At 39.9% G+C, this 12932-nt stretch overlaps 1 protein-coding gene across 5 annotated transcripts in view; it reads left to right on the top strand.

The window, feature by feature from the left end:
- plxnb3 (plexin B3) overlaps window positions 1–12932 on the top strand; it is a 152827-nt gene that overhangs the window by 90259 nt on the left and 49636 nt on the right. For all 5 annotated transcript variants that reach the window (XM_017719454.2, XM_017719453.2, XM_017719452.2 and 2 more), the window contains exon 3: window positions 3237–3416. In XM_017719454.2, coding sequence (XP_017574943.2) covers window positions 3237–3416 — 180 coding nt within the window. The remainder of the gene's footprint in view (window positions 1–3236; window positions 3417–12932) is intronic.

Here is a 12932-nt window from a genome sequence, read left to right as displayed (position 1 = left end):
ACTTCACTGTGAGACACTCAGACAAACGTCTGTGTTTGTAGACAACAAAATCACAGAGCTGTCATTCCCACAGTCTTAATTTAAAAGGTGTAGTTGTGAAGTGTTTTATTCCCCCTCTGTATATGTGCATACATTACTGTTCAAGCATTTAAAATCATTGTTTTCAATAAATGGCCCATATCTAACTCTTATTCTATTTTTTTTTTTTTTTGGTCCACTGAGGTCCAGAATCATATTCATTTTCACATAATTTTCCAAGTCTCTATATCACTTACAGTTTAACGGGCTGGTTTTGTTACTGTTACTATAAGTCTGTTATATGTAAATAAGCTTTCCTCTGATTGGCAGTCCTGTTTTGTGCCTCATTCGCAGGCAAAACAAGCTAAAACACTCCTCGTATTTTCAGCATGATTGGATGAAGCTAAACTACTGCAGGATAAAAAGGTGGATACAAGGCGGAGTTGGTTTTCATCACATCACAAAAAGACAGAATTTTTTGCAGCTTCATTTTTAAAAATATGTGCTCTGTATGGTCTGGGCAGTACAATGATACATTTTGAAACTTGTTCATGAACAACATCAAAACTTTCATTTTACCAAAAATCTAGTAAAATTTAGTTTTCAATTATATGGGCCCTTTGAAGCTGAACTGTGTAAGATGTTTATGTTCAAATTAAAAGACGTAGCATTACTTGAGTCAGGAAAAAAAAACACCATTTACAATACGCCGTCTGTATGCTGCTGGAGGACACCCTGTACAGCCAGAAATAATAATCTAAAGGAGTCATGTTGGATTTCATGAAGATGGATGAAGAGTAGATAATTTACTCATGTCCTTAGAAATCACGTCTTTCACCAAAGTCTTGACAGACTTCTTTTTGAGTACTTGTGCTCACAGTCATTAGATTCATCAGCTCAGGGAATGCCTGCAGCTACACATTTATACCAGAGAGGTCAAATAATTTAAGGTTAATTGTTAAATTTAGCTGTGCATTACAATGAGCACGAGTGTGTTCTCTCTAGAAGATGTGTTATCTTGTGTTAACGACAAAGTGTTATTTGACTAGGGGTGCACAAACTTGCGCATACAACTGAATTGTTAATGTTATCATTACATATTTTCACTTACATATGAGAAAACATGAGTAATTATTACATACAGTTCTAATTAATACAAATGGGACCCATATATGACACCATGTATAAAAACAAGACTTTGTGTGTGTGTGTGTGTGTGCGTCCCTGGTTGACTTTAATCGCATGCCAGCGTTCAGCTCTCCCTCACTGCCCTCCCCCATTGGTCTCCTAAACCCTGCTATTGTCTGTCTGTCAACTGGCTGCAACAGCTGCAGGCCTGCAGTAACTCTAACCCAGGACACGCACACCTCCACTGAACATCCCTTAAAGCTCTCACAAACCGTGTGTCTGTTAAACGCACACTTAGACGTTCTGTCCTCTCTGTTTTGCTTGTTTTTATTTGACTGCATTGATTTTTCTTTCAGTGAAAAGTGAACAACATTTCCTGGTGATTTCCCTCCAGATACGTGTTTTTTTTCCCCCCTCCTTCTAAGCAGACCTTTTAGAGCTTCATGCACCTGTTTTACTTGTATCATCTTTTTTTTTGGACTTCAGACTTAGTATTTAACATTTGGCATGAATTATTAATTGTTGTTAGTCAGTGCAACATCCCTGCGGCTTATTAATTCAGGGGCGGGCACAGCTTAGAGTGCGAAACATATGGAGTCCGCAGCTGGTGCAGAGGGGGAGAAGGAGGTTATGCTTTCGTCTATTCGGAGAGGTATTAACCTCACAGTCCATGGTGCCTCCAGCTTGTCTTTCACTTAATATACAGGTATGTTAAGCTGTGGCTGGTCAGTACCAGTGAACTAATAAAACCAGCATTGTGTGTATTTGAAGGCCATATTTTACTTTTAGTGGTCTGTATGGACACCAATTCATATTAGGCATGGGCGATATGGCAAATATACAAGATCACAATACATGAAGATAATTTCATGGTATGAGGTAAATTGATTTTTATATAGTGTCACATTCCACACTGCACCAAATGCAGATAAATGGGATTAATGACTAATTCAGCATTCTTTGTAATGAAAGACAGAGTTGGTTGGTGTTCTTTATGTACTGATGATATTCAGTGTCCACATTTATATCAGTAAAATACCGTCTCATTGCTCATTGGCCTGTACAGTAATGTAATGGCTATCAGCAGTGATTGGACACCAGAATAGAACTGCTGCACCATATAAATTTAGCTAGCTAGCTACTGAGACACCAGCATACTACCACTGACATTTTATGCTTATTGTAAGGAAAAAGACCAGCATACACTGAAACAACACCAAACTAAGAGAACACAATGCTTATTGTAATTCTCTAACAGAGAAAATACAGACATTTGTGTATTTTTTTGTTGTTGTTGTTGGTTTGCATCGCCATCTTTCAGAAACAGAGGGCTAAGGGCCAAGTGGTAGGGGCGAGGGATAAAATGGGATTTAGAGTTAACATTGTAAGGAAGAAAACTAGAGAGGATAATATTAAATAATATAGCTAGATAATGTTAAATCTCATTTATATAACATTTACATCGTTTACTGTCAGATTATTTACCTGGCATTGCTAAGCTATTAGGCTACAGTAGAGTTGCTTTTTCCATTGATGTAATAGATTAACCCCTTTTTTAACAAGACAATATCATGCTTTTTATTTTTAGATATAACCCAGGCCTGATTGCTCACCTCTATTGCAAGTGTTCTTCATATAATGTGCTTAAATGCCAGCTATTAAACAATGAAAAGAAAAGCTACTGGTTGCATTCATATACCTGTGTTCAAGTAGGATGCCAAGCTGGAGGGAACATTGCTTGCAGTTTTCTGAAGTCAAAATATATCTCTACCAAGTCTGTCTTTGCTTTTATCATCCCCCTTCTGGCTGTTGCCTGCCATTACATCAGAAAGGCATTGATGGAAACTCCTTTGTCCCAGTATAACCTCTGCTATGTGCTGAAGTAGGCCAAACAGTAAACTGTGCTTCTCTCAGGCTAGAACTAGAGAAACCTACTGTTCAATGACAGCGCTCACTCACAGGCATGTAACGAAATATTACTGTGCTGTATATTGTATTCCATATTGGCGAACAAGATACAGCTAATAATAAAACTGTCAGACCAGTTGGTTCGGTGTGTCATGTTCCTGTATGTTTGTGTTGTTACACAGAGCTCTGTAACCGAGTACCCATGTGGAGGTGAACACACCCCGAGCCCTATCGCCAGCGCTGTGCCACTCAACGCCAAGCCCGCGGTCACACAGGCAACGCAGGTCACCGCTGTCGCCGTAGCAACCGAAGCTGGCCACACCATCGCTCTTCTGGGGGACAAGAGTGGACAGTTGCACAAGGTACTGAATGCTGAGGCAACTGTTTGTGTGCAGACATGTGAGAGATCTGCTGAACTATCGCAGTAAGGGAGTAGTTTCTAGTTGGCGAGTGTGATTTCTTGTGAGTGTGGTTTTACACACAACCTCTAGTTTCTGTTTCTGACAGGCTTTGGCCTTCTGTACTAATCTGTGACCAGTTTCTGGCTTCATGATGTTAATCTCATTATCTTTCAGTAGGGCTTTTTTTTCCAAGCCATGTGTATTTTGCAGTAACTTATTTTGTTAGTCTATCACAGTTTCCATTCCTGCCAGAGGGGGCGATAAAGCTGAGTCTGTCAACTCTGGACGCATTTTCAGCATTTGTTCACCAAAGTAACGTGGTAACACCATAAAAATCCTACTTAAACTGAAGAAAGTAAACATGCACGTTTTTTGTCAGTAACTTGCCAAGTCAAAAACAAAAGTTGCCAAAAAAATAAACCAAAAGTTACTGTAATTTGTTAGCCTGCAGGCTGCTGTTACTTTAGCCTAGTTCTGTAATTAACCTGGGATATATGGACTTTTATTTTTATCTAGTTCATTTCGTGAGGAAAGATGTTCAGCATGGTTTATCTGTTTATCCAGCACTACCACAGGAAAAAAGGCTGTTCTAGAATATTTTAAGGACTGATATAGGAGATGGACTACGCATTAAAAGAAAGCAGATTATGAGATAGTTATGCTAACGTTTTGTGCATCTGAAAGCTTGGACAGTGCAGACATTTAAATCATTGGACTTGATTGGAAAAAAAGAAAACTGAGCAGTCGTGGGCTGGAGGATAGGGAACCAGCCTTGTGACAAGAAGGTCTCTGGTTCAGTCCCCTGAGCCAACACTATGTGACTAAGGTGACCTTGAGCAAGGTGCCTAACCCCTAACTGCACCCCTGGCACTGTGGATAGGGCTGCCCACCGCTCTGGGCAAGTGTGCTCACTGCCCCCTAGTGTGTGTCTTCACTAGTGTGTATGTGGTGTTTCACTGCATGGATGGATGCAGAGGTGAAATTTGCTAGTGTGCGTCTTTAAGTTGCACAAGCTGAATGGAAAAGATAACTACCATAACTACTTGGATGGATCTTCTTTTTCCCCCTGCATCTTCTGTGTTGTTACTGTGAAAGAGAAATGCACATTGGACTTTAGGTTTAAAGGCATATATCAGTTAAAAAATGTTTTGATGGAAGAGGACTAAATATTAAATTACATTTAAGCAAGGAAAAAAAAGTCTTAGGTGGTGTTTTATCGGTGTGCCCTGTGTGTGTCAATAGAATAAAACTAGGACTGGAGTTGAGGATAATGCATAGGAATGCAATACATTCTTGCACAAAAAATGGAAAAAATGTGATTTTTATGTAACAATTTTTTGGCGTTATTGATAATTAGTCATAAATAGATAAGTGTTCCCAGTCTAGTTTATGACTAAAGACTAGACCCTAGAAAGGGTGAGTAATGATACACTTAGGTCACAATTTGATGTGATTTTCAATTCAGTGTTCTCACTGAAATTTTATTTTCTGTGTTGACATTTTTGCACAAGCTGCTAAGAAGACCAATAACTGGAAATTAGCATGACTGGTAGCTGAGAGTGTGTCATGTAACATTGAGCATGCTGCTGGGTGATAAGCTGAGGCTGGGAGTGGGTTGTGTGGGTTTTAAATTGATTGTTGTTTAAAAAAAAGAAAAAAGTGCAGTTGCATTAGCTGGTATGATTAGTAGAAAGCAGCTGATGGTGCTCATTTCCACGATACACATTTTGTATTACATTGTATCAAAATGACTGTGGCCAAACAGAACAGGCTGTGTGTTTGGCCACAGTGATGGCTTTGATTTAAGTCCTAGAGAAGCAGCAGGAATGAATTTGACCTTGGTTGTGGCCAGCACTCAACGTGCTACATAGTTTTCCTTTACTGTATTAGATTGTATTACACCAACACAGAGCTTTCCAACGTGCCCGTTTGACTTCAGAACCTCACGTCCAGGTTGGGGGGGGGGCACAGAAAGGTTTTGAAAGATCAATTTTCAAAGGTTGCAGGCATTCTAAGCAAGCCTCAAATCAGAGCTGAGAGACACTCGTCTCTGTCAGTCAGAGACCCTGTTGGGGCTCAACCCCAGCTGGATTAACTTAACCTAACTTTAACCGTCCCTTTAACACACAACTCTTTGACCAATTACTAAAGCTGTTTTTGCACTCAAAGCCAAAACATTATCAGAATACTTTGTCTGGCAATGTTCAGACTATGAGTCATTCAGATATACAGCTCTGAAATGATCATTTACAGGGTAGTGTGTTCATACCTGCAGTGAAATTCCTGCTAAACAAGAGATGACATTCTTAGCATTCATAGCCAACATTTTATTTTAACGCTTGTGTTCAAACTTGATGCCCTCCTGTTTAGTCACCGGTGAGTTCCTGGGTAAAAGGTAAGGTTGACACTGACAAGTGTATCTGTTACCAATGAATCTGTTGACTTTTTGAATAGTATACTACATGAAACATACATTCTGCAGCTTGAAACTTACTGTCTGACTTTTTCCATCGTCACACTGTTCACATGCAAAGATTTATACCAATCCGATTGGATACATTCCAATTATACAAGGTGTGTGAAAAATCACAGGACACTTTTATTTTTCATGTTGTCACAAGCTCCACGATGTGGTGCTGAAGGTGGAGTTTGTTGCGGATTTTCTCAGCATACACAATTTGTTTGAGATGACCCCAGAGATAAAAGTCTATAATAAAATAAAAAATAAAATAAAACCTGTCCTATGACTTTTCACTCACGCTCTAGATTAGGACTGAGGTGTTTATATATCACTCTATTCAGTCTGATGGAAAATGTCTGTTTACATGCTCACTACAAGTAATCTGATCCCAAATTACATGTATATGTAGAGTACCACTTAATGTAGATGTTACCATGACAACATGCATCACCTAAGTTCAGTCAGAACGAGGCGAGCAGCAGTGACCAATGCTTGTCATTTTAACTGCTTTAAAATGATGTGAGAATCAGGAAAACATGCTTCACATGTCCTTATTAAAGAAGGTGAGAAGAAGACGTTGTGTTCTGAGACAAGCTGGACACCCGTCCCACCGTTTTCTTTTAAAGATCAGAGCATAAACTTCTAAATAAGTTTCTGCTCCCGGCATGTTGAATGTTACAAATTTTCACTATGACACGACGCACATGCTCAAAAATGTGCTTAAACTTTCTGATTGAGAATGTAATCGGAATGTATTCCGAATTGCCTCAGTCGGGCTTGTCTATTCCAATTGAGGTGTGTACAAAGACGTATTGTATTCCGATTGAGCTATTAGACTGATTATTAATGGATTATCACGCTGCATGTAAATTTGGTTGGTGATGCCATCATTCAGAGTTCTCTTATGGTGACCATGGTGGTCCCCCCTGTTGTGCTGTCATAAGCCCTATTTGAGCTGGATTAGTTTTACTGGGGAGTAAAGCTGAAAGGTATATAGTTTATGTATCTATACCACGATATGACCGCCATACATATGGTCACCACAAATGGCTGTGGTATGACTTAAGTACAGCAAAGACAGCAGTGCAGATTAGGTTCAGAAAAAGAAACGTCTGCCATTTGGAGATATTTTGGGTTTAGGGAGGAGGATTTAGAAGAGTTGCTGTGCAGAGCCTGCCTTGTCAAAGTTGGGATGTAGAAAGGCAGTATATTGAACCTTTATCACTTCAAGCAACACCATAAAACACTGTGTGAAGAGGGCCTTACAACGAAGTTAGACACTGAATCTCAGACATCCTGTGCCAAGCCCAAGCGTTAATTCTGAGTGCATAATGTCATAGGAGTCCACTTCTAGAAGGCACAAAGAAATGACACATGCCATAACCTTCCACATTGCTAAAGACATGCTACTTGTGTGCACTGTTGCAAAAAAGGGCTTCCAGAAAATGGCTAGAGGATGCAAAACACTTCACAAACCTATTTTACTCAGGTGGCCATACCTGAACAGGTGGTGTTGCCGAGCTCTAGCGTGGAATATTTTGCCACCACCACAGATTCGTCAATGAGGGCTTTGAGCTGAAAACCCGATGCTTGCAATCTTTTTTTTTCCCCAGCGTGCACAGAACATAGCACACAGAATGAAGGAAGTGTTAGCAGCATGGGGCTTATGCGAGGAACAAGGATATGTTTCAACAGACAATGCATCCAACATGATGAAAGCACTCACTCTGAATCATTGGATCCGTCTTCAGTGCTTTAGACACACATATTAACAATTGATAGCCTGCATTTTGCTTAAAAAGTGTGCATTGAGATTTTAATATTGTTTTAACAAGACTTTGTACCTGTACCTGTAAATCTGTAGTTTGATATTGTGCTTTGTTGCACATAATTAAATGGGCAATGGGCAAATTTATGTTTCAACACTTTATATTAGTGCTGGGAAGTTAATTTCAATTAATTTAATAATTGGTTAATTTTCCTGAGCTGATTCTTTTAAAGTGTCAGATGAAAAGGATCAATTCCCCCTTTTAGGGGATGAAAGTGAATCAGCCAACTAGGTCATATAATTATTTATTTTTTTTCATTGGACAATTCAAAACAATCTACTGCTTTCTATGAAAATGGAGCATTAGAACTACATCTGCGCAGAATTCACCAAACATACAAACACATCTTATTTATATAATGTGTGTTGTTTAGCCCCATACTATTGTGACTGGCTGTTAATACAAAGTTAGTATTGGACTATGCAGTTCTTCATAGTACAAATGTAACACAGTGATTACTAGAGATACGTGGACTTGGAATATGTGCCAAAATATTTGTGCTTTTTTTTTTAAACATTTATATTTGTTGTTTTTGTACAAATGTGTGTTATTTGAATATTTGGAGCTTTTTATATATTGCTGCTGTCAAAACAAAACCATTTTTCAGTTTGTTTTTCCCCTTCCAGTTTGAAAGTACATGATGAATGGACCAAAAGAAATGGCCCAAAATTACTTGGAAAAAAGTCTGGTTCCATTGACTTACATTAAAAGCTGGAGAAAGAAGATTGCATTAGAAGAAGTGCAGAAAGAACTCAGCCTACCAACACATGCACTTATAACAGAATGGCAAATGAGATTGGGATCCAGACAGAATATGATCGAGAGGTACTTGAGCAGTACAAAGCCTTGACCCAGGTCCTCTCTGAACACTAAAAGGCATGCTTCCAAAGCCTAGATGTTTTGGAATCTGTGAGTAAGGCACTAGGACCACGGATGGAGTTCACTGATGCCCTCGCAGGGAAAGACTGTGCCAGTATCTGAAACCAGTTCTCTCCCTGCTGAGTGTAACCTTCTTGTTAATGAATGAGGAAACTAAGATGTTGGACTAGATGAATGAGAAGTATGAAGACACTAGAGAGTTATTGAATCTGGCATTTTTCTCTTAGACCCAAGATTTAAGATGCGCTGCATCTGTGCAGATAACATTCCCACTGTCACAGCCTGAGTGGTGTCAGAGATGGAAATGATGGCATGTAAGGTAAATATAGGTAAGAATGATTAAGCCACAAAACATCCAACATTTACATTTTTTCCATTTATCTTACCTTTAGGCATTTACACTATTATCTTTATACACCGATCAGGCATAATATTATGACCTTGTTTCTGCGCTGGAGTTTTTAAACGCTGTGTCCACTCACTGTCCACTCTATTAGACTCTCCTACATTGTTGGTCGCCCTTGTAGATGTAAAGTCAGAGACGACAGCTCATCTGCTGCTGCACAGTTTATGATGGTCATCCTGCAGTCAGTGGTCACAGGATGCTTTTGGCTGGATATTTTTGGTTGGTGGACTATTCAGTCCAGCAGTAACATTGAGATGTTTAAAAACTTCAGCAGCACTGCTGTGCCTGATCCACTCAGACCAGCGCAACACACACTAACACACCACCACCACCACCACGTCAGTGTTACTGCAGTGCTGAGAATGATCCACCACCCAAATAATACCTGCTCTGTGAGGGTCCATTGGGTCCTGACCACTGAAGAACAGGGTAAAAGGGGGTAACAAAGTATCAGAGAAACAGATGGACTACAGTCTGTAACTGTAGAACTACAAAGAGCTCCTATAGAGTAAGTGGAGCTGATCAAATGGACAATGAGTGTAGATACAATGTCATAATGTAATGCCTGATTGGTGAATCTGTTATAATAATGTAAGAGCATGAGAGAGAGGATCAAGAAGATACCAGTCCACCGCCAGCAATAAGGGAAAGAAGTCATTGGCCAGTTTTATTTAACAGCATAACTACTGCTTTGAAAGTTGCAGCACCAGCTGATCCTACAGTTCAACCTAATGCAGTAGAATCTGAACTGAGCAGCTATTTGCTGTCTCCTACAACTTACAGTGAAAAAGATGCCCTTGTTTGGTGGAAAGTCTACCAAATTACTTTTCCAAAACTCAGCAAAATGGTACGCAATTATCTGCCTTCCAGCCACCAGTTCACCCTCAGGGAGGCGTTTCAGTACAGCAGGCAACAATGTGACATGTCCGTGTGCTTGTCTGAAACCGGGAATGCTAGATAAGCTGGTGTTCCTGGCAAAAACCTGTAGAAGCACAACAGTGGTGGACAAAAACAAGCGTGCTAGAACTTGTTGTTAATGTTTTTGTTGAAGAACCTGAAAACTATGATCCTTATTTGAATGGAAAAATACATTTGTTTCATTTGAATTTTTATGACTTTTAATTTAACTTCATAAACCGCAGTTCTTGTAAACTAAGACGGTGCATGTTCTGTCTCATGTTCTGTCAATATTTTGCAAAGTAGCTGCGTTTTTCAAATCCATTTTCTTATAAAATAATGCTGTATTTAACCATTGCTTCAAATGTCAAGTGTAAAACCATAGACATGTTTATATCATTATTGAGATATTTAGCATACATAATGAGGCATGAATTTTTATCCGTCATATAGCCCTACTGCGGAGGTCCTGATATTTGAGTGATTACCAGTGCACTGTGACGTGTGTTATGTTACATCCCAATTTAGATGCATCAGTAACACTTTACTGTAGGGTGCTGTTCATAAGGCTACATGACACCTTCATAAGGTTGTCATTACAACTGACACAACCCTACATAACTTTTTATAAGTGCTTGTTCCAATAAGTGTCATTTGCTATAAAGGTTACATTTGCCAATTTTGAACAAAGTCAGCTAAAGTAGCCTTTGTGACGGATGACACCTGTTGTAATAAGCTTTTCTAAACAGTTATGTAGGCTTATATCAGTTGTAATGACAACCTTATGTAGGTGTCATGTAGCCTTATGAACAGCATCCTACAGTAAAGTGTTATTGATGTATCCATTTCCACCCACTAGTTCTTCACCAATCACATGATACCACCAGCATGATGGGGCGCGAAGGCTAACAGAGGCTTTCTTTTGAGACCTGTGAAGCGACCCGCAACATCTTTCCGAACTGCTGCTAACACAACGTCAATGGACAGATGAACACACTCAGAGGAAAGCGCCAACCACCAGATCTGGGACGTCACCTAACAGACGCCTGCTCTGGGTGATCGGGGGAGATAGGGGAGCCATCCTACCCACCCAGGGAGAGTGAAGCCAACTCTCTTGGAATTCTGGCCACTGATGGCTGCTGCCAATAGGCCAGTGCTTAGATGTTCGCTACTAGCTAGGCCAGACTTTTATCTACGTCATTATGTGACCTTCAGGGCTTAAAGGGTGAATCAGCAGTTCTACATTAACTTCAGCGTTTAAGACCATTTACTGTTAAACTGCGTTGAAGGATCAGCAGAGCTCGATTTTACTGTAAAAGAGGATTACTTTATTTTTTTTTACTTATGAATCTAATTCCGCTGTGGAGCCACAACAGGACAGTAAAAGAGCCGCATGTTGCTGACCCCTGGCGTAAGCGAAGGATCCCTAAAATGTCACAAAATGTCAGAAAGTCTCTAAAGACGGGGTAGATCTGTTTTTTGCTCTCAAGCTTGGGGAAAGGAAACACTTTAGCTTCTTGATCTGTGAACCGCAAGAATGTTTACAGTGAATAAGTTGTGAGAATGTTTACTGTAGACAAGCGACGATGTGCGTATCTTAATCTGCTTATCAGCACAGTCTTCTCACTCTTACTCGGAGGCACAACAAAAGATCTGCATTTTAACTCCACTCCAGAGGAAAGAAAAAAGTACCAAGTCTTCTCCCCCTCCTTTCTCTTTCTTTTTCTCAGCCTCACTCCATAAGAAGATGATAATGATTTGTTGCCGTGGGCTTTTGTACGTTATGGCTGCTCAGTGTGCAGCGAGCTGTTGGGGCTTCTGCAGCACTGATTCAGTCACTACTGTGTTGGTGTGTGTAAACAGGGGAGTGTAATGTTTGTGCTGTTGGTTGTTGGTGTGTTTTGATCTCGCTAGTTTGGGCCTGTGTCACTGTGGGGGATGTGAACCACCTGCGGTCAGCCCGATCTGCCCCGGAGGGTTGTGTGTGATCATGTGAGAGCAGTGCGAGTGTTTTTCAATGTGACGGTTTGTGTGTTTGAATGTGTTGTGCGTTTATACATTTTTATCTACTATATTTATCTAGATATTTTTCCACACCCCCAAAGTTCAGTAATCTCAGACACATTCAGTGGTGTTGAGGACTCTGTCTGGACTCTGGGGTGATCAGTCCATTGATCAGCTTCTTTGTTTGATGTGTCCGTCTCCTTTTCTCAGTGAGGTTCTTCTTGATCAGCTACACGTCCTTTCAGACCCACAGCGCTGAGTGGTCTTCTCACAGTGGAAGGATGGACAGAAACACCTGTGGATGTTTTCAGATCTGAAGCAGCTTGATTTTCTCCTCTCTCTCAGAGACGAAAGCTTTAAGTGCTGTTTATCTGATGGGGGCAGTTTTGGTGTCTACCAGGTCTTCCAGGTGGTTGTTAGGTGCCTCATTTTCTCTGTAGCTTTTACTCCTGTTTTTGACTTTCTCCTTCCTTACCCAAGAGAATAATTCTATCTATCTATTATATCTGATCTCCTCAGAAATATCTCCTGAAAAATACATCCTAAAAAACTTGTACTGGAAACAAGAGTTTTGACTGGAAGATTAAATAAATGAAACGTCAAGTCTGACTCTTGCACATTATTGTATATTACTACAAACCCAAATAATTGTGCCCTTGCAACACAAACCGTACATGTTATTTTTGTAAAAGTCATATGACCGTGGCGTGGCATTGTTTGATGGCCTGCATTTAAAACAAAGGGTCACTTAAACTTAAGTTGAACATAGACTGACTTTTTTTAATATAAAAGGTTGTACAAAATAAACCCGAAAACAAAATAACTGATCATTCAAAAGGGTGGAAAAGCTATTCTATATACATTTTATTTTTTTAGGCCACAACAGACTTAGTTTCATCAGCAAAGGTATTAAGGCATTTGGTACCGTCAAACATTCAGTCCTCAGTGCCTCCAACTCAGCTTTGCCTCATCATCGCTTCAGACAAGAATATCTGCTCTTT

Source organism: Pygocentrus nattereri, chromosome 28, assembly GCF_015220715.1.
Source record: "Pygocentrus nattereri isolate fPygNat1 chromosome 28, fPygNat1.pri, whole genome shotgun sequence".
NCBI classification, from domain to species: domain Eukaryota; kingdom Metazoa; phylum Chordata; class Actinopteri; order Characiformes; family Serrasalmidae; genus Pygocentrus; species Pygocentrus nattereri.
Note: the sequence above shows the minus strand (reverse complement) of the source record. Positions and strands in the feature narration are given on the sequence as shown.